General features: G+C 44.3%; 1 protein-coding gene across 1 annotated transcript; it reads right to left on the bottom strand.

Annotated features, from left to right (window-relative positions):
• Positions 1 to 19,081: 19,081 nt before the first annotated feature.
• Positions 19,082 to 22,132, bottom strand: nicn1 (nicolin 1). Its single transcript, XM_062471576.1, has 7 exons — positions 21,987 to 22,132; positions 21,337 to 21,484; positions 20,924 to 21,106; positions 20,324 to 20,437; positions 19,974 to 20,042; positions 19,742 to 19,846; positions 19,082 to 19,664 (listed from the first exon to the last, which is right to left on the bottom strand). Exons 2-7 carry the CDS (start codon positions 21,469 to 21,471, stop codon positions 19,623 to 19,625), a joined length of 648 nt encoding a protein of 215 aa, XP_062327560.1. The 5' UTR covers positions 21,472 to 21,484; positions 21,987 to 22,132; the 3' UTR covers positions 19,082 to 19,622.
• Positions 22,133 to 23,097: the final 965 nt, after the last annotated feature.

Raw genomic sequence — 23,097 nt, 5'->3', positions numbered from 1 at the left:
GTGTGTTGTTGTGGTTGTGTGTTGTGGCTGTGTGTTGTTGTGATTGTGTGTTGTGGCTGTGTGTTGTTGTGGTTGTGTGTTGTGGCTGTGTGTTGTCGTGGTTGTGTGTTGTGGCTGTGTGTTGTCGTGGTTGTGTGTTGTGGCTGTGTGTTGTTGTGATTGTGTGTTGTGGTTGTGTGTTGTCGTGGTTGTGTGTTGTGGCTGTGTGTTGTTGTGATTGTGTGTTGTGGCTGTGTGTTGTCGTGGTTGTGTGTTGTGGCTGTGTGTTGTCGTGGTTGTGTGTTGTGGCTGTGTGTTGTTGTGATGTGTGTTGTGGTTGTGTGTTGTCGTGGTTGTGTGTTGTGGCTGTGTGTTGTTGTGATTGTGTGTTGTGGCTGTGTGTTGTCGTGGTTGTGTGTTGTGGCTGTGTGTTGGTGTGGTTGTGTGTTGTGGCTGTGTGTTGGTGTGGTTGTGTGTTGTGGCTGTGTGTAGTTGTGATTGTGTGGTGTGGTTGTGTGTTGTTGTGATTGTGTGTTGTGGCTGTGTGTAGTTGTGATTGTGTGTTGTGGCTGTGTGTTGTGGTTGTGTGTTGTTGTGATTGTGTGTTGTGGTTGTGTGTTGTCGTGGTTGTGTGTTGTGTGTTGTTGTCGTGTGTGACAACCCTCTGGCTGAGGGCTGTCAGCTGACAGACGGCTCCTCTCTGGGAGGCGCCCAGCAGAACAGGAAGACCAGCTACATGTGAATGTCTGTTCACACAAGCACACACACATATGCACGCGAACACACACACATTCATACACACACACACACGCATACACATGCATACATACTCACACACACACACATACATACATACACACGCACACATACATACACACACACACACGCATACATACTCACACACATACACACACAGACACACACACGCACACGTGCGTGGAGGGATACTGTACAAACCATCACGACCATCACGCTGTCGGCATATTGTCGTGTTGTTAGCACACTATAATTAGAGTATGCTGTAGGATTACAAGAAAGCATTTTGTCAATATTTTGAAGGAACAGTATTTGGTTTTGACTGGTGACATTGAGGAAACAGAGGATGTGTCACATACGATGTCATTGTTCTGTCTACCCATGAGGGAAGCTGAGCTGAATGTGTGTTGCAAATAAACACTGGAGGAGGGCTCATCTCACCACACGCAACTCAACCAACTGGAGAAAACGGGAAATGTACCCGCAGCTTGCAAAGCAAGCCAAAACAAGCACACCTTGGCTAGCCCAGACGTCAAGCATGTTTACGATGCTACTTAAAATACATCACAATGAGAATAACTGCTTTGCTCTGAAATAACTGCAGCCGATCTGGCAGTTTAGCATCACATTGTTAAATGTTACAAACACTCTATATACCTAAGACAGCCAGCCTCTCTCAGACCCCCCACCTTCATAAAGGGTCATCTTCATTTCACCTTCAGCTGGACCAGGACGATGAACTCTCTATCTCTTTTTCCTCCCTTCCTCCCTCCACCTCTTCATCTGCCCTCCATCCTTCCATCCCTCTATTCCATCTTTCCAGCCCTCCCTGCTGATCCATTAACCCCAGAGCAGTGTAGTGATGTGGGGCTGTGTGTGGCAGACCTCCCTGGTAGCCCGGAGACAGAGGGGGGTGGCTGGTGGGGGAGATGGGTGGATGTTGACCTGGAGGGCTGATTGCCCTTCAGTCTTTGTCTGCAGGGATGAGCCCCCATTTCAACCCTGCAATAATGAGGTCTGGTGGGTTATCACTGGTTCACCAGACACACCACAGCGCTGAGGGTAGGGAGATGTGTGGATGTCTTATCGGTTGAATTAAGGACATGTTCAAAAAGAATAAATAGACGATGGATTGATGGATGAATGAATTGCAGGATGGATGAATGGATTGATGGATGAATGAATGGACCGATGGATGGGTAGGCCAGCAGGTAGCTAGACTGAATACCTGTTACAGATTTGACACTGTCTTTGTAAATATCCTTCCCAGAGCCTGCAGAACAGCCTGTGTGTGTTCAGGACTGTTCCTTTAACAGCAGCTTCTCACACCAGACAGGACGTGAGGCTCCAGGGACCCAGGCAGTCAGGCACTGGTAGGAACTACAACAAAGAGCTTGTCTAGAGGAAGTCCACCTGTCATGATGAAGGTAATTCTTCCAAACACACCTCTCCACTCACCTCGTCCCCTGAGAACATGGCTCAAGACTTGAGTACTTAGCAATCTCTTCTGCTTCAATGACACAAGTCGCTCTTCTATACTCAGCTTGAGAAGCCTTTTGTACTTAGTGGTAGTGGAGGAATAAAACAACATTTGTGCTCAATCAATTGCCAAGCTCCCTTTTTGTCCCTTTTTTAAATTTATTTTTTTACCCTGAATCGAAACGTGTCCGAAGCTTAATTGTCTTCATTGTTTCTTTCCAGTTATACAAACACCATGCATAAGCAATATGTCAGCGGTGTTCACCTCAGACAGGAATGTGATTATCCGCCGGTCCTGGAGTCTGATCAAGGTTCCACAACTCAAGCACTTCAATACGAACCAGCGACGAAAACATGGATCGATGTGTATCTCTGAGGGTTGAGATGTTTATACAGTTCTGTTGCTCATCAGGCATGCATGTTCAGCTCTCCCCTCTGTGCTCTAATGAACGCACAGCGTCACGCTTTGCACAACAACCAGCCTTTTTATGTCTGCGCCATTCAAGAAAATCCTGGATGAGTGACTTTGGAAAGTCTGCAGCTAAACACTTGGACGGGAGTACAAAGAATTCTGGGTCTCGGCCGCTAAAGGCAGGTTGAACTTCTTTGGCTCCGTGGCGTTTAATCAATGCTTTCCAGAACAAAGACGGATTGGTGCAAACATGAGCTGGCCACAGGAGTCAAGTGGAATCTTGTCCTCCGACTCGTGCATGCATCACATCGGCTGCATTAACACACAAACACATCCGTCCGTGCTGTGTGTTGTGGGGTGGGGAGGTGGCGGGGGGTCGGGGGGGTCGGTGGGGCGGGGGGGGGGGGCAGGCCTCCAGCCGTGACCTCCAGGTATGCATGGACAACAACTCCATGGCCAGCGTAGATCAATATACATCTGAAAGAGCCTGGAGGAGGAGAGGATTCTTCTACTGGGGCCAGTTATTTCTTTTGACCCTGGTCTTCCATGCTATTATAATACAACATACTTGTTGCTGTTTTTCCTTTTCCTCAGGGTCTGAATTGATTTATTTATTTTGCAAACACTTTAATCCAAAGCGCATCTAGTGCATGCGGTAAGTGCAGTGGATGATTAATGACTTGAAATACCCAGCTTTAACAGTATTGTAGTTCAGTGGATGGTGCTGTGTTTTACAATGGGACCTATCATTGGGGAATGCCTTGACATGTAGGCATGATTAAGCTATTTCCGAAGCTTTGAGACAGTGTAGAGATCACTGTGGGCTACGAAAACTGGGAGATGGGGCCAGTGTGATAACTCACATTGTCTGGGTGTGAATCTACTCTGACAAACCGCTGGCAGTTTCTCTAAATAACAACGACAGTTACATCTTTGTGAGGTTCAAAACACGTGCTGGAGGAGGGAGAGACTGGTGTCATCTACCCGGAGACAGACGATCCTCTGGCACCATTTCCTGGTGTGGTGTGGCATTCTGCCCGAGTCACTCTTCAGTCTTTGTGTCCCCAGAACAGAGAGATGCCACTGTGACATGTTCAAGAACACTGGATGTGTATTCTCTCTCCGTGACATCTCGACTCACACTGCCTCGCTCACACTGCCTCGCCTGCCCCTGATAGTTTCCCTTGCTAGTGCAGCCCTGCTGTTACAGAGACAGCTCTGTGTGTCCTGTCTGGCCCAGCACATTAGTTAGGGGATCCCACTCCTCCCAGGGGTTTCTTTTCTCTCTGATGTTTTTGGGGGAGATTCTCCTTGTATTATTTGAGGATTTAGGCTGGTCATAAGTGCATAGGGCATCTGTCAACTCAAAATACATTTGATTTGATTAGTTACTCATACATACTGTACAACACTTATGAAACACCAAGACACCTCGAGAGTGTCTTATGAGTGGACTGAGATTTACTTTTTTTTCGAGACATCACACTGTTGCCACCTTCTTTTTTCTGCATGATGTACTCATTTATTTTATATTGAGGTCTTTCTGGAAGTGTTTCTGAGCTACATAGAGATATAGATTTACAGAATATGTATAATTTAGTACAGAATATGTGAAGTTGAAAACAGATGTGTTCTTTAGAGAGTTGGGGGCGGCTTACAGAACCATGAGTTCCCTGGAAAGGAAAACATGTTGAGTCCTCACCATTAGTACTTCCTGTGTGCCTGCCTACTTTACTAACACATTCCCCTTCCTTTAGAGAGGAGTTGAGGAGGCGTCTCCACTAACTTCAGTCAGACTAACCAAACAGCAGAACTCACATGTAAACACAGGGAACAGAAGCTGGAGCCAATGGAATCCTTTCTACAGAGTTCTAATTGGAGTATGTCTGCGTACTTACAGAGGCAGCAAAGCGTTCTCTCCTCACAGAACAGCAGATGCCCACTGTTTCACTGCTCAGTGCCTTCTGCATTAGCAACGTTCCTTCTGTTAATTACAGTCTGCTGGTATACGGGCTCCTGACAGACACACCAGCAGTACCTGCATCTCTACCTGGGGGAGAAGGGCTGGAGGGTAGGGGCTGGGTGGAGGAGGGAAGGGGCTGGGTGGAGGAGGGAAGGGGCTGGGTGGAGGGGTGGAGGGAAGGGGCTGGGTGGAGGAGGGAAGGGGCTGGGTGGAGGAGGGAAGGGGGTGGAGGGGTGGAGTGAAGGGGCTGGGTGGAGGAGGGAAGGGGCTGGGTGGAGGAGGGAAGGGGGTGGGTGGAGGAGGGAAGGGGCTGGGTGGAGGAGGGAAGGGGCTGGGTGGAGGAGGGAAGGGGGTGGAGGGGTGGAGGGAAGGGGCTGGGTGGAGGAGGGAAGGGGGTGGAAGGGTGGAGGGAAGGGGCTGGGTGGAGGAGGGAAGGGGCTGGGTGGAGGAGGGAAGGGGCTGGGTGGAGGAGGGTAGGGGCTGGGTGGAGGAGGGTAGGGGCTGGGTGGAGGAGGGAAGGGGCTGGGTGGAGGACGGAAGGGGGTGGAGGGGTGGAGGGAAGGGGCTGGGTGGAGGAGGGAAGGGGCTGGGTGGAGGAGGTAAGGGGGTGGAGGGGTGGAGGGAAGGGGCTGGGTGGAGGAGGGAAGGGGCTGGGTGGAGGAGGGAAGGGGCTGGGTGGAAGAGGGAAGGGGCTGGGTGGAGGAGGGTAGGGGCTGGGTGGAGGAGGGAAGGGGCTGGGTGGAGGAGGGTAGGGGCTGGGTGGAGGAGGGAAGGGGGTGGGTGGAGGAGGGAAGGGGCTGGGTGGAGGAGGGAAGGGGCTGGGTGGAGGAGGGAAGGGGGTGGGTGGAGGAGGGAAGGGGCTGGGTGGAGGAGGGAAGGGGGTGGGTGGAGGAGGGAAGGGGCTGGGTGGAGGAGGGAAGGGGGTGGAGGGGTGGAGGGAGGGTCATGTTTATGTATGTGTGACCTCCAACGGACAATTCTGTATGTATTATTCTAAAAGGATATATCTGTTCGTGATATGAACCAACCAGTACTTCATGTGAATGTGGAATCTGACTGGTGAATTCACCCTTCATACTGCTATCCTACTGACTTCATTCTTTGAAATAGGATATTCAACGCAATGCTTTTGTGATGTTACCAGCTAACCCGGATTCAACAGATAATCAACACACATGATTACAACACCTAGTGAAAGTAGCTCAGCCCTATTCGAGGGGTATTCACACGCAGCTCTCACAGATCGATGATCAGATCACCTGCAATCTTGTTGCTCCAGGTGCTACCTGGTTGTTCTGAAAGACTAAGTGGTAATCATCCGACTCTGCTCTGGAATACACAACAGGTTCTTCATCAACAGCTTACTCCTGGTAAATGATGACCTTCTGATTCTGAAGAGAGAGGCTGTGGGAGCCCAGGAGAAGCCTCTCTCCTCTGGTTAGCAGCGAAGCTCAATGTGGAGCGGGAAAAAAAATACACAGTCACATAAATATTGATTATTTTGTTTTTACAGGAGACTGTGCCCTAGGTGCAGGGAAATGTATTTATCTAGATGTATGGCTCCAATAAAGATTAGGAACAGAAAAGGCACAGTAGGATGGATCGATGGTTCTGCTATTGGGTTGGTGTGGGACAAAATAACAAACAAAGGGGAAAAAAAGCTGAAACATGATCGAGAGGGGGAATAGGCGCTGAAGGCTCCGTCTATGCAGACTCATACATCCTGTTATATTTTTGGCAGAAGTCACATCATTGATCATCCCAAACTCTGGGTGTCTGTGTGGGGCTCTGTTCTATATTCACCATCCCATAATATGTTGAGATGTTTCTGGAAAATGTTCTTATAAAAACAATATTATGATAGTAAACAGCATATATATATGGAGAGAGAGATTTTAGAGAGCCTTTTATTTGTGATTTTCAGCATCTTCAATCATACCAAGTCAAATCAGTATTCTGAATTTGGTGAAAGTAGAGAGCATGATTATGTTTAAACACTGGTCTTTCAGGCCATACTGGTTTTCATCACATGGTACTTTTCTTCAGATGCTGCATTACACATCCTTTGTAATGACTAAAAGCCCAATAGTAGGCCGGGTCGCGATTATATGCTATGGCAGAGCATTCAACCATTTACGACATACACACACCACTCTATCAAAGGTCCACATGCCATTAGAGTTAACACAAAGTGATATGAAAGCAAAGCATAGTACAGAGAGAGAGCAAGAGAGAGAGAGTCATAGAGACAGACATATATATAGAGAGAGAGACATAGAGAGAGAGACAAAGAAAGTGTGCAAGAAAGAAATACAGAGAGAGCATCAGAAGAACCCTAGGGTTGGAGGGTTAGAGGGTTAGAGGGTTAGAGGGTTGGAGGGTTAGAGGGTTGGAGGGTTAGTGTTGGAGGGTTAGGGTTGGAGGGTTAGAGGATTAGGGTTAAAGGGTTAGGGTTGGAGGGTTAGGGTTGGAGGGTTAGAGGGTTAGGGTTAGAGGGATTGAGCGTGAGAGAAAAAAACGAGCAGCAAGCTGCAAATGATAAATCATGAGAAACAACCCCTCTCCCCCCTCCTCGCTCTTCTCCTCTCCCCCTCCTCTCCCCCTCCTCACCTCCCTCCTGGTCTTGTTAGGATGTCTGAATAGCGGAGGCTCGGCGGGGATGCGTCAAACAGAACAGCAGCGCATCCACCCTGTCTCCCAGTAACACGTACACACGCTGGTGACACGTACACACGCTGGTGACACGTACACAGCTGTGGGGTCAATGTGAACAGATGGAAGTGGTCAGCTGGATCCTTGATGCTGTCATCGTTCCGTGGAGTGTTATCGGGACCACGGCCACCTTTAACGTGTAAACAAATCATGTCACTGGGGTAGACCGTGTAGCGACGGTGACCCCTATGCACACACAGGTTTGGGGTCGAATCTCTCTTCTCAACAGACTTAGGCTGTTTAGCAATCCACGTTTTTTTCTGTTCTCCTGAACTCGTTTGACGTCAACTTTCATTGCCCAAGTACGGTTCCAATCCAAAGAACACAAGTCACCAAGAACGCCAAAAATACCCGGAAATGTTCTTGAGCCGCCCCTTTTATCGAGGATGCGTCAGATGGTGACTTGGTCAGCGAGAACGCATATGATTTCCCAGAAGTCATTGCAAGAACACACGCATAAATCAAATCGTTCTCCGTCCTCGCGGTCTTGCAAGACCGTTCTCGCAAGACGCTTGGCAAGAACGTTCTTCTCAAGAACGCAAGTACGTTCTTAGCGTTTTTTGGATTGATAAACCGCTTTAGATTGTTTTTATAGTTTATTAAGGAGGACCAAAGGACATGGCACAAGCATCGTCTTTGTATTCTGCTCTCAAGAGAATATGGCTGTTTCAGAAGACAGCACAGCAGGAGCCATATGTGCGTTACGTATCGATCCTTTATTTTTGAAATAAAAACACTTGAAATAACAACCAGTTTGTCATTGTCATTGTAGGGAGTAATTTATCACCCTGGCTTGACCTTAGCCAGGAGGAAACACAACTGTGACATGTAGAGACAAATGAATGGCGTTCTGGATGTTAGGCTTCCAATCCGATTTGAGCGACTCAGAAGCCTCTAGGACAGAAGGGCTCCAAAATCTTTACATTTCAAATGAAACGATCATTGTTCCTTAAGATGGATATGTTTCACTGAAAGTCAAACAGGAATGTTTGCTTCATCCGTCAAACAGAACCACTTATATAGGTAGTGTAGATGGATGAAGGATCGAAGTCAATGTTTCTTCTACTCCAGATGAATACAACAAATCTACAAAAAAAAGTTTTGACCAGTGTCAGTGTTTATATGCAACAGTAGTGTTGTTATTCAAGTGAAATGATGACAAGCTTTTTGCTGGTGAGATATTCCTTGTCACTCACCCATGGGTGGGTGTAGCTCAGTGGTAGAGTGTTTGACTGCAGATAGGTAGGAAATAATTCAGACTGTCCTTACACAAACACATACGTTCGCACACATCCATACTACTGAAAACTCACATCCACATATGTGAAACGCTCGCATAGACACATATGAAACACATTCACATTCACACTGAACAGGTTGCCATGACTTCTCCATGCACTATATAGGCCTTGTATCTATGGAGTCTTCTCACATCTTTTGCACTCCACCTCTCCAACACGGAAACTTCTCTTTTTCTACGCGTTTGGACATTTTAGATAATGAGACTCCCTGCAGAGGTGTATCTTGACACTTTGAGTTAGCCATAGCTTACTCAGCTAATTCATCAGCACTACAAAGAGGAGCAAGCACAAATTTCAAACGAGGGCGCTCCCTTCCTGCTTTGAAATCCATCTGAATCCATCCAATCTTATCTGAATGTTTATTAAATCGGATTATCCTTCTGACTCGATAAACTACTACAACCGTTACTAGGCTGCCGACTCTTTGTCTCTCCACGGCTAGCTTGGCACCCCGTTGTCATCAAGGTGTTTGTGTTTTAGGAGTTCGGAGTAGAAATGAATGAGGAATTTAATTGGCTGAAACAAGCTTGAGAGTTCAGGCTTAATGGCTGCCAAGGTGAGCAATAGAAACCGTAATTTTTCCAGATAAAGTCATTGGCAATGTTTCAATGTGAAGTGCTTTTTAAAAACAGATTTGGTTTGGCCCTAGGGATGTTTCAAAGCCAGATAGGACACACATGACTGGTTTGCATTTGTTTGGATATTTATGCTTCTATCTATGGATTTTGTGCAAGAGCTTATAGCCAAACCCCTGAACACACAACTCACATCAGATTAGGGGATCTTTAGCCTGATCAAAGCCCAAAAAATATCACAGAATGGGTAATCTCTCTAAACTGTGTGGTTATTTTATAAAATAACCAATAACCAAAATGTACGCCGGTGCAGGAATGGAACCTCCCTTAGGCAGTCCAACATGGAGAACCCATTTAGAAAGCACAAATACAAATAATACACTGGTAGAGCCAGTCTCCAATTGTGGGCAGAAGTAATATGTCGACTCACTGGACTAAGAGTAAAACTGATGATTGTATTTGCAGATAAAGTCAAAATTGAATGAGGACCATTCAAGTTCAATCTGAAATCTGGTGTACAAAACACCTTATGTAAACGTATACGAAACATCCTCTTGAATTACAGACTGTCAAAGCAAGCTTAACTTTCAATTTGTACACAGGTTCAGTACAAAAGCATCAATGCCAGTCATTGTTACCGTAGCAACACATTCCACCACCACAGCCATAAAACCCTTGGCGCCAGTTCGCCTCACACTAGAGCTGCAGTTCCGGTTTCAGAAACGCAAAATGACGATGTCTGACATCTCATTCTTTCCACCCCCCTTGGCTGAGATGTAATTTCACTACTGTCAGAGTGCTGGCCTGTGCAGATGGACTGTCCTGCCTGGTGTGCTCTGACGGTAATGTTCTCCCAGTATAAGACCCCGGTGTGTGTATGGTGCTGCGTAGCACTGGGTCTCTGTTCTGTCACATCCAGCCCCTTGCAGAAGCTCTGGTCTGTTGAATGGGACTGTATCAGCATCATATCATTCATCAGACCTCATCTCAGGTCCTCCCAGCTGTGTTTCAGGGCTGCTGCTGAGGCTGCTGAGACTGGATGTGGGCTGGGCTGCTTGTTATTCTGTTCCTATAAGGCCCGGCCCCGTCGGCCCATGGGCCTTGACCTGCTGTCTGAGCCTCGCTATCATAAGTCACCTTCATTCTCCGGCAAACGCTTAGTCCCTGTATGCCGAGGAGAGAGCTGTACCATTACATTATGCATCAGTGCGTATGCATGTGTGTTAAAGCTCTCTGTGTGTGTGTGTGTGTGTGTGTGTGTGTGTGTGTGAGAAAGAGAGAGCGTGAGGGATTGTCTGTGTGTAAGAGAGAGCGTGAGGGATTGTCTGTGTGTGTGTGTGTGTGTGTAAGAGAGAGCGTGAGGGATTGTGTGTGTGTGTGTAAGAGAGAGCGTGAGGGATTGTCTGTGTGTGTGTGTGTGTGTGTGTGTGTGTGTAAGAGAGAGAGTGAGGGATTGTCTGTGTGTGTGTGTGTGTGTGTGTGTGTGTGTGTGTGTGTGTGTGTGTGTGTGTAAGAGAGAGAGTGAGGGAGTGTCTATGCTTGTGTGTGAGTGTGTGAGACAAAGAGAGGGAGGGGGTGTGCATGAGTGTATGCCTGTGTATGTATGCATGTTCTTTAAAGCCATCTCATGTTTTGCACATTCATCTCTATGAGCTTGTCTGCATGCTAGCTAGCTACTCGCAGATAAGACACCTGCTAGCTATGTCTCAAGGGGGGATTCATTGTTTGCTGTTAACCTTTTGATGGCCCAAAACCAATTTGTATTCAATCACAGAAGTGTCAAAAGCCCCTGTTTTTTCTAAGATGATATTCTAACATAAATCAAACATTGTAATTTAGATGTTGAGATGTCTCCTCTTAAACTACTTAGATATCAAAACTGAGTTAGTGGAAAAACTTTCATGTAAAATATAAATATGTAAATACTGGATGTTGCTGAGGTCACACTGCTAAATTTTAACAAAACATGTAATGCGGGCTAAAGCCTGGTTAGCTTCTGAGGGTACTTAATTCTGAAGCTGCTCGCCAGCTCAACATGGACATTTTTAATTAAAACTGATTCCTGTGGAGATTTAATCAGCACTTATATATGTAATTATGTTGCTAATCCATTTGAAAATAGCCAAAGAATTATAGGTGCAGTAGTATAAAATGTTCTTACCATCGCTGGGATGATTAAAAAATCGCCATAGTAACCTTCTATCAGCAACAGGAAAGTAAAAGTTTAATGCAAACCCTTAGGGTATGGTTAACATCCTCTCTGGGCTCCTCATCAGATATGGCAAAAGTAGACACAACCTTCACTCAAGTAGAAGTATGATACTCATGTTCTAAAAGACTCTGATAAAAGTGCTGACTACACTTTTTCACTCAAGTAAAGAAGTATGGGCTCTGACATATTTAAGTAAAAAGTAGTCATTACTACTACCTGTTTTAATGTTTTAGTAAAAAGTTGTCAGAAAAATTGTGATACCAGAAACATCTAAGTACAGTAACGATGTACAGTTACTTCCCATCTCTGCAACAGTGTAATAACAGTGTAACAACAGTGTAACGACAGTGTAACGACAGTTTAATGACAGTGTAATGACAGTGCAATAACAATATAAAAAACAGTGTAATAATAGTGTGATAAGAGTATAAAATCAGTGTAATAACAACTTAACATTGTTAAAACAGTGTAACAACAGTGTAATGACAGTGTAACAACAGTGCAGAGAAGGCAAACGTACACATATCCTTCACTCAATTAGAAGTATGATACTCATGTTTAAAAAGACTGGTGAAAAAGTGGTCGGCACTTCAACTTTTACCAAAGTTTCAGTAAAGAAGTATGGGCTCTGACATATACTTAAGTAGAAAATACTCATTACTATTAGGCTACCTGTTTTAGTGTCATGCTGTGACACTAAATAGCCAGGACATGAAAAAAGGCACGCAATGACAAAAAATATTGATCATGCCACCAAATATAGATTAAAACTAAAGTAACGAGCCCGGTTTGAAAAAGTACAGATATTTGTGTAAAGAATGTAAGGAGTGAAGGTAAAAAGTTATCCGAAAAATAAATAGTGAAGTCAAGTAGGCTACCGATACCAGAAAATTCTACGTAAGTACATTAACAAAGTATTTGTAGTTGGTTACTTCCCATCTCTGCTCCTCGTGTTCTCCTCAGATCCCCTCCTGGCTTCCCTCAGAGCAAACCATGACTTCATGTGAAAACTTTGAGCAGAACCCCGGTTAATAACTTTGCAGATACACAAGTTCTTTCACTTCAGGCTTGGAATAGATCTTGCCTCTGTCCAATCTGCAGCTAACAGGGCATCACTGGGCAAAAGCATTTCAGCCCATTATTGGATTTCTACTTCAACCTCTAACACCTGCTGTAGGATTTTCTCTGATACATTCTCTGCCGACTGATGGTCAATTATGTCTTGGTGGGATTGATACAACAAATCCATTTCGCCAGGTTTCATGGAGTGGATGGCAATGACAAAGAATGACAATGATGGATTATACACGCACGCACACGCACGCACACACACACTCAAACTACAGAAAAAAGCTTGGATATAAGCTCTGAATAGACGAGCGGCTGATTGTTCTTATATGTAGAAAAAGACACTCAGAAACACACATTTACAATGGACTGTGCCTCATGTTATGCAATGTAGGCCGTGAATGAGGGGACAGCTACTGTACAGAGTACATTATCCACTGGATGTGGAATTTCTATCATACAGTCAGTGTGACATGACAGGGTAAGCCCAAGGCTTTGCCTGAGAAAGTAAAGGCCCCAATCAATCTACATGTGTACTCTATATTCCCACAATCTTTTAAGTGCTACTGGGAAATTACCAGGAAATGTACCACACTGTACAATGCCTTTCATTTAATTACCTGCACATTTATTTTCACATTGATCCAGGTTATTGCATGCTACCAGGAGCACAATTCCCCGGACAGAAGTCATATGGAGAAACAAATAAGCCGTAGATGCTACAGTGATTACCATGTCACAGGAAAAAGACCACGAGCAGAATATTGCATCTACTTGTTCTCAGTTTTAAATGTAATATAGGAGTCAGATGGCTGAGCAGTTAGGGAATTGGGCTATTAATCAGAAGGTTGCTGGTTCAATTCCCCGGCCGTGTGAATGATGTTATGTCCTTGGGCAAGGCACTTCACCCTACTTGCCTCGGGGGAATGACCCTGTACTTACTGTAAGTCGCTCTGGATAAGAGCGTCTGCTAAATGACTAAATGTAAATATATTTCCACATCAAATACTACTTTTGATCGACTGGAAGCACAGTGGACGTTCACGTTGTGTTTTGTAGTCGACAACGTTGGTCTCTGAAGATCCCAGGTGGAGCACACACAGTTCCTGGTTCCTACCCAGACTCGGCTCTATAACAAATTAAATGGGGGGGCATTTTTTTGTCTCAGGGGGGACACGCATTTACAAAGCATGTATGAGAGTCAAAATAAGAGCAGACCTGCATATTCTGCAGGAAAGTGTAGCCAGCTTGATATTTAATTTATAGCCAATGCCAGTATTTCTTATTTATACTTTAACAAAATAATTTTGGAGCCGACCCTGTTCCTACCTGACAGTCCTGTGGTGTTCCTGATCCTCCCAGTCATGTGACAGAGCACGGCCCAAACACACACATACCAACAGAGAACACTGCTGATAATATAGCTTACTAATTCATAACTGTAAATGTCTGAACATCCACTTACTTTAATTTGTACTTTTATCTCTGTTATTACTGCATGAGTGTATTCAGTTAATGGCCTAGGTTGGCGGTGGATTTGCTCCCGAGGTTTCTTCAATTTTTTCTCTCTGAGGTTTCTTGGGAGATTGTCCTTGTCTTGCCTGTATAGGTGCCGATCTCTGGGGTATCTGCGAAGCCCTCTGTGACACCGCTTGTTAAAGGGCTGTGCAAATACGAGTTAATTAGAAACATTTTGTTCACCTTAGAACGCTTATGTTTCAAACCTGTGATTCAGGAGGTAGAGAAGATGTTATTCTGTCTTCATTGTTCAATATTAGCTGACACAATTGAATGCGTATTGGTAAACTAACCGACAGTGAAATGCTTACTTAGCTGCAGGAGCTGAGAGGCTGATTCGGGTAAACAACTCCAGGGCTGTGCTGTATTCCGTCATGTATATTATTTGAAATTAAAGCAATTAATTTCCCTGTTTGCTGCAGGGAGAAGAACGTTTGCATGCAAAGCACAGACTCCCAGATATACAACTCAGACGAAGCACTAAAGCCTCCCTAGCTGAACCATGTGATTATCTCAATTACCTGCTTTCACTTGATCTGAATCATTGATAGACATTGTTAGCTGCAATTACAGCCAGTGAAAGGCTCGTGGCGGCAGGTACGTTTGCGGCAGTTTGAAAGACGCCTGCTCATGTTCATCAACACAGGGGTCGAGATCTGACCATCAACCTATTCACAGAAGAACCAAAACATCTACCCTCATCTACCCTCAGACCCAGGAACTCCCAGAGATCCAGGTGAGATGTTTGCTCTTTTCAGTCCCACAGAACTCTAAGAACGTAAGAACGTAGGGAGTCAGATGGCTGAGCGGTTAGGGAATCGGGCTAGTAATCTGAAGGTTGCCAGTTTGATTCCCGGCCTGCAAAATGACGTTGTGTCCTTGGGCAAGGCACTTCACCCTACTTGCCTCGGGGGAATGTCCCTGTACTTACTGCAAGTTGCTCTGGATAAGAGCGTCTGCTAAATGACTAAATGTAATGTAAATGTAAGAAGCCCTCATATTCCAGCTCTGGCACTCAGCTTCTCATAACAGCCTGATAGAAGCAGTAGACAGTATGTTAAATCAAGCCCAGAATCAGTATGTTAATTTACATTATATAATACAATCTGTTTAGTGAAGACCAGACACAGTATTTGAATTTACGTTATATAATAGTCTGTTGAATCAAGACTCATTACATTATATATATATATTATGTTACGCCTTTATTAAACAAAATGTCATACATTTACATAATGTTAAATCATTCTCTTCCCAGCTCCACCCCAGCCCAACTAGAGGTTGTTTTAACCATTAAACCAAGAGTTCCCAGACAAGGCTACCTCACCTCAGAGTCGCATTGCTCCAAACCACCCCCACACCATTAGCATGGTAATACAGCCACAGTACTACCACATACATGCCATTAGAAAGCGATCTCTTTAGACAGGACTCAAAACAGGAAGTCAATTAGTTGAGTGTTCATTCCGAATGCCCTGCTAGGCTAAACACAGCATTATAGTATAGCACCCAGGAGAGCTGAAGAGGAAGTAGAGGGTCTGCTTTGTATAGGCCAGTGTGCTAATCAAATGCACCGTGGTCAGAGTACTGTTCTGGTGAAGATGATAGTGATGAACTGGTACAACCGTTGCATAATAAAGACTCGGGTCTGAGCGAACAGTCTAACCAACTCCAGTACTGTCTATCCAAACCATGTGAGTGTACGTTAAAGAGACTATGTTGGGTATCTCCAGAAAACTAGTCTCATACTGATAATAAGATGAACTAATCTAAGATGGAGAGATCTAAGGATCGTTGCAGAACAACCGCTCCTCTGGGAAAAAGGTCTTTGAAACACATGTTCTCTGATTGGTCGCTTCTCCATGGCTTTGGACAGTGTTTGCATAATATATTTCTACGCTATATGAAGATTCGGATCCAAATTACAGTAAGGGATTTAATTTACATTTTCCAGACAAAACACAAGACTGAGCCCAGTGCAATGCGTTAGAAGTCCTGCTATGGCTCGATGATGAAGATGACGGGCAGAGACTCCCTACTGCTCTGTACTGGAGGCATGCAGAACCAGCCCTCCACCTAGTGGTGTAACATGTGAACAGCAGCTCTGTGGAAAGTATCAAGATCAATGAGGTACTGAGGCAGTTTAATTAGTGTCTTTGTTTCAGTCCAAGTCCCTCACACAGACCGCTTCCTAATGACAGTCCGCCCTATCCTCTCTTCTCCTATTCTGGTCTGTGGGGGGGGAACTGTTTAACCCCCCACAGGAGAGTCAGGTGGCTGAGCGGTTAGGGAGTCGGGCTAGTAATCAGAAGGTCGCTGGTTCGATTCCCCGGCATGGAAAAATGATGTTGTGTCCTTGGGCAAGGCACTTCACCCTACTTTCCTCGGGGGAATGACCCTGTACTTACTGTAAGTCGCTCTGGATAAGAGCGTCTGCTAAATGACTAAATGTAACCCTAAAGGCAGTCCAGTTCTTGTTTGAAATGCACTGTGTGTCTAAACTATTTCTATTGGGATGTCTTCTGTTTTCTCATTGTTGTAAAGGCAAACTGCCTTAACGAGATTTTTATTGGCTGTCTATCCCTCTCTCTCTCTCCAAAGACAAGCTAGGAAATCTATCTGGACTTGGCTTTCTGTCTTTTCACTGGACATCAATCCCACAATAAACACAATGGTCTGTCCACACAATGTCCCACAGATGAATGATAAAAAACAGTGTTTTTATCTAAAATGCAAATTATCCAATCAACTCCAGCAAGAAATGATGCAACAATAGCACAGGAGTGAATGAAATACAGAACACCACCTGCTTCCGATAACCCTTACCAATCATGTCTTGAAAAACTCATGAAAATTCATGTAATCAATTATAATCTAATAACTCTGAGCATAAGCAGATGCTGCAAAACATGTCATGTCTCTGAGTGACTGTCTGCTGCAGATACCATCTCTATCAGCTTCACTCCTATACCAATCAGTGAGCTAGGAGTATTAGGAAAATATGTCTGGAGGGAGTTACTGCAGAACTACACGAAACAAGCTCAATTAGAGGAAACATTTGATTATTTTTTGTTCATGGCCTCAGAGAACGAATGCACAACAACCATCACTGAGATGGGTACGTCTCATCGGAATGTTCGTTTGTTTGTGGTTGCCTAAGCAGCCGCTACTTGGCCTGGGGTCCACACACAACAACAGAATATACATGACGCCATACGGATGCATGTATGAACAGATAAGTCAGAGCCAGCATTGGGAAGGCATCCTTTATCTTTATAGCAAAAGCAGAATAGGCCCATAAAATGAGGGATGACTGTCAGGCTGTAGTTCAAAAAAGGGTCGGGAAACTGGATTTGTTTTTGTTTCCCAGTGCGAGCCGTGCAGACATCATTGTCGACTAAAGGGGCCGAACAAATGTACAAAACCAACTGTATTAGTATAATTGATGTTATTACTGTTTTTACTAGAATTATATATTTTTTATCACCGTCAGTACTATTATTGGGTTTTCAAATGTTTGTTTTCTTTGTAATTAGTGTAAATAGCTGTTGCGGTCATGGATACGTGATTATAATTATGTATTTGTCTCTTGTTGTGTTCACACAGTGAAGGTAAAACACAGGCAGAGTTGTCAACAGAGCAGAACCTTTACGAATACAGTAATTGTATTATCCAAAACGTCACCTGAATCAGCAGTTTCGATAGTTCTTACTTAACCTCCTGATAATGATACAGAACCATGTCTTTTCTGGGAGACTTTTCAGCCCTTTATTAGCGTTCTCTGTTTGTGATAGAAAGGTCTGACATTGACTTTATTACCTCGCTTCATTCACCCCTGTCTGAAGGAAGAAAAGAATAGCATGAAATATCACTCTGACAGTTATTAAAGGAAGGTTTGACACCGTTGTGACACCTCAGTTTGGATGAATGATTCATGGCTGAGGGGTTAAAGGTAACATAGACATCCATCACCTCGTCGTGAACATTCAAATTGGTTTCTCTCCATTCATAGAGGACAAAGGAGAGCGGGCTCCCATACTGCCGCCCCTACCTCCCATGTAAAAGGTCCTAATGACATGATCCATTGGAACGGGTGTCACAATGGATTTGTCATCAAGTTTGCTAATGGGCCTTTTCTCCTCATCTTTCCCGACACACGTTTTGCTCTTTTTTTCAAGACTTTTCGCAGAAAGTCAAAGCTGAAAGTCAGATTCAGTGTGATTTAAGGTAATGGAATGAAACCAGGAAGGACTCAAGGCCTCATTGGTAACACAGCCTTGTTTCTGAAACTATTACGTGGCTGTGATTCATGACCAAATAAATGAGTTACCCATAAATAAGAACTGATCTCTCACACTCCTCTCCCCAGCTGGCTCATGCTCTCCTCCTTCATCTAGAAAAATGACAGTGTTGTTTCTACATGTGATGCACTGTAGAGCAGAGGGATGCCCCAAGACACAGCAGGCAGTCATTTTACTTTGCTCCTGTCTCAGTTATGAACCAGAACTAATAAGACAGCCCCCTCAGTAGTATGCCGATGCACACAGTAAAACCTGCCTCTTCATTCCAAATGACTGGAGGCACTTTCTGCAAACTTGGGACTTCAGAGAGCCAGTTCTCCAGCCTGGCTGTTTCAGCTGGCTAGATAGGGTTGGGGCACTCTGCAGATAGATTGGTAATTCCTACTAAGGCTTTCAGTAAGGGAAAACCCAGACGAGAGACAGGAAACCTGTTTCTGTGCGATCCATCAAGGAGAAGTGGGCTTTGGGGACAATGGTAGTGGGGTGGAGCCCTCTATTAGAGGAGAGACACAAACACTACATCTCTCCTTCCATTCTCCATTTCTCTCCACTTCCCACTGGGAGATTCGGATTCAAACACAAGGTGCAGGCATTTCCACTTGGTTTTCAATTTGGACAACCTTTATTTCCGATAGCTCTGGAGAAAGGCTCTTGAGGGCCCTGCAAAGTGAATTTCACATTCTATGTTGTGATGACAGGCACAATCTAAAATAAAACCGTTGAAGATGAAAACCGAAATTGAAGAGAAATTGACTGGTTAGATTTGAGGTGGCAATAAACACAAAAGCTTTTATGTAAATTTTTCATTAACTTTAATTAGTCATTTATATTATACTACTGATTCTTATATTGTCAATCTTCTATCATTAAGACTGAAAGTCAACTTCACGATGCCCTTCACATCCACAACAACATAATACAGTTCCTACATTTATGTTGCATGAAACTGCATTGCATATTATAGATCAGTACCACCATGATTAAGATAATAACATGCATTCTCTCTGCTGCCCCCTGCTGGCCAGGCTGTCAACATGTTCATTAGTATGTCTTACAATCAAATAGCTTATCTAACCACTGTAGAAATATATGACATGTTTGTTATGATAATACAATATTATTACAATTCAAGTTTATGATTTGTAAGATTGCAGAGTAAAAGTGCCAAAAGCCAGCCAGACAGGCTGAACACATCTAACCTGTTATTACTGTTGATAGACTGTGAGAATGTGGGTGTAAGTGTGTGTGTGTTTGTGTGTGTGTGTGTGTGTGTGTGTGTGGGGGAGGGGTGTATGATTGAAGTCTGTGGTTGTGTCGGTCAGCCATTCCTCTCCTCTCTCACTCTGTTATGTGAAGGACAGCAAGTTGATGTCATAGCAGCCATCCACCTGTACAAAGATGACAAAATGGTCATCACAACACACTGTCTCCACTGTCAAATAAGATTTCTTGGGGCGGAACTCACATCAAAGCGTCCAATAGAAGCAGTGGTCTGATTGGTCTGCATGAGCTCAGTTAACGCCCACATCTGCTGGATGCTGGAGGACACTGTCTGAGGATTGGGAAGTCCCTGAAGACACAACAGAAACAGGACAGAACAAATTATGCCTTTTGCCTCATCATACTTTTTTTTATTGAACTGCTATGTACAATACAGAACATGTGTTGAAGCAGGATTTAATCTTGAAAATGATTACCTCTAAATTGGAATGTTGGTCCACATGTGTTAGGTCAGACAACCAATCAGGAGCCTCCTTCTCTGGATCCTGGTCGATAAGAACGAAATGACATCACTTCCTGGTTCTTTTTTTTTTCACTAATCATTACTCTCCTGATAAATTATGACTTTAAAAAAACAACGTTGTATTTGCCAGTTTAGTTCATTTGCAAAAGCACTTGGAAGTGTTCTGGAGAGGCGAGAAAAAGATGGAACGACCCATCAACCTTCCTAGACATCAAAAAGAATAACAGCAGCAGCTCGGATACTACCCAGTCGAGTTCTGCAACCACAGCTGTGTGCTTGTCTGACTGGAGTTGTGACCCCCACCTCTTTGATGTGAGGCACGATCCTGACATCCTCCAGAGTGAAGCTGAGCCAGACAGAAGACGGCTGTCTCAGGATCAGTCTCAGGGAGCCCACGTTGTCTGGCTTCACCAGCATCTGGAACACAAAGCGCCTGTCACAGGTGGGACGTCACCAGGCCGTAGAGGACGGCCGGAAGGTCACTCATTCATTCACTCGTTTCAGTGGAGCCTTTAGTTACATTTAGTCATTTTAGCAGACTCTCTTATCCAGAGCGACTTACAGTAAGTACAGGGACATTCTCCACGAGGAAAGTAGGATGAAATGACTTGCCCAAGGACACAACGTCATTTGACATGGCCGGGAATCGAACCAGCGACCTTCTGATTACTAGCCCGATTCTCTAACCGCTCAGCCAGCTGACTCCCAACTACTGTAACGTCTGACAGTGTTCAGGCCTGTTTCCTCATCACACCACTCAAACCACCTCTGCTACAGTGTAGCAGAGGTGTCCGTGAACATATTTTCAGAAAACACTTCACAACTTCCCTTTAGGATGCCGCCACTGGTTCAAGCATGCCAGGCAAGATTCATCGAGCACAGGTGTTTAACCCCAGGTCTGACCTGTCGCCTGTGGATAGAGAAGTAGTCCTGGGAGGCCTCCTCTGAGTGTGGGCTGGGCATCAGGCGGCGGTCCCTCACACAGGTGACCCAGCGGGCTGGCCCCTCCTGCTCCCTTGACCCCCTCCTCAGCAGTCGCACTGTCAGGAAGGCTGTGTAGAAGTTCTTGAAGCACAGTTCTTCTATCTGATATCAGCCAACCAGGCAGGATGCCAGAGAAAAACAAGATTCACCACAGCTGTAACAGTGCCTGTACTACAGAACACGCATTCAGGAGCGCCATTAAGGGTAGAAGATTAGTTCAAGTCTAAGGGCCCATACTTTTCCAGGGGGCCCAGAAACCCTAGAGGCACCCCTGCATTGACAAACACAAATTAAAATTCGCTCCATACAAACATTATGCACACTGGACTCACGTTAACAGTCCGACCAATTGGTAAGGTGACATCTATGATGTAGACCCCTGGACGTGATGTGTCAGATTTGGAATCGCCTAGCTGAAGAGCGACTGGAGTTTTCACGGTGCAGGGCACAGCGAGGGTGGCGCTCATCTTGTGCCTGTGACTGGAAGGAGGGGAGAGAGTAGGCATGTGAGGTGTATTACGTATTACGGTGCATTTTGAACGGGACAAGAAGAGCACATACCAGCAAAATGAACGCGAAAGCAATGTTTACTGTTGCAATGGTAGCTAGCTGGCATAATCTGCACCACACTACAGAGTAGCTAGCACTAGCTATTTTGTAGCATCAGCACCATGGACAGCGGAATAGACATCTGGAGCTAGACAATAACGTCGCCGATTAAGATTTCTTCTGCACAATGAGGCATTGAGAAATTTAAAAAAGATTACTGGAAAACCAGGCACCACGTGATCTTGCATAATTGCCCGTGTCAACATAATTATTATTATAACTAGTGCTAATCGCTAACTTCGACTAGTACTACTAGTAGTAGGCTAGAGCTATGCGTTACTGTACTGTAGCTAGCTAGTTGCTAACTGACTTGTAGCTAGCTCTATATATTTCCACGCTGGGCCAGCAGCAAGCTGAAAAACGCATTCCTTACTGTTATTAAGTCACGTCAACTAGAGACTGGTCATAATGTTGTCCTGGATCATATAGAGAAATACTTGTTTTTTTGTTTTGTCCAAGTCTTGTTGGTGCAGTTTACGCGACAAAAATGCTGACATATCTGCCACTTCCTGAGTGTAACCAAGGCGACCCATGGTTCTTAAAGGGCAAGACGCACGCTAACAAGTTTTTGCAGAAATGTCTTCCATTCTATCAGATGGCAAAAGTACACACATCCTTCACTCAAGTAGAAGTACAGATACTAATGTTTAAAAGAGTTGAAAGAGTCAAAAGTTGAAGTACTGACTACACTTTTTCACTACAGTTACAGTATAGAAGTAGTATACTTGTATACTTATATACTACAGGTAGAAGTAGTATACTTGACACATGACATATACTTAAGTAAAAAGTTGCCATTAATACTACATTTTTTTCGAGTCACGCTGGTATGGAAGCAAATCAGTGACATGTTTTTAATTTAAAAAACGTATTGAATACTTAATATTGAAATTGAAACATCCACATTTTGGGGTTTTGAATTCACTTCTATAAAATTGAACTATTAATTTATTTCAAAGTTAAAAACAATTAAAATCACAGGCATGTCATTTACTGTAGTTACAGTTATTTACATTTGTTAAAGGGGCAGTTAACCCCCCAAACTCCCTCTTATCTGTAGTGCTAGAGACGTCTGCCTCCTCTTCAGTACAATGGTAATAAATGGCTGGTCTTTTTCTTGTGGTGCTCACAGCACCCAAACATTTTATTTTGTTTACTTGGTGGGAAGGCAGGGTTAATCATGGAAAACATCTGCCATTGAAAGTTAAAGATATACAAACTTTTAGCATAAAATCATCTCAATCATAAAAACTTACCATTAAAAGTGAAAATTAAAGAACACAGAGCATAGAATATTTGATTTGATCTCAATCCTGAAGCATTAGACATTTCTGCAAGTAGACATAAAAATAAAACCTGCCTACTTTCTCTCTGATTACATTCAAAACATCACTGTCTCTGTAAATGTATTGAATGAGTACGTCTTCATCACAGCTGAGACTACAAAATCACACCAACTCATTCCCGTTATTAGCATCTGCCCC

This window comes from Osmerus eperlanus, chromosome 1 (assembly GCF_963692335.1).
Source record: "Osmerus eperlanus chromosome 1, fOsmEpe2.1, whole genome shotgun sequence".
NCBI classification, from domain to species: domain Eukaryota; kingdom Metazoa; phylum Chordata; class Actinopteri; order Osmeriformes; family Osmeridae; genus Osmerus; species Osmerus eperlanus.
Note: the sequence above shows the minus strand (reverse complement) of the source record. Positions and strands in the feature narration are given on the sequence as shown.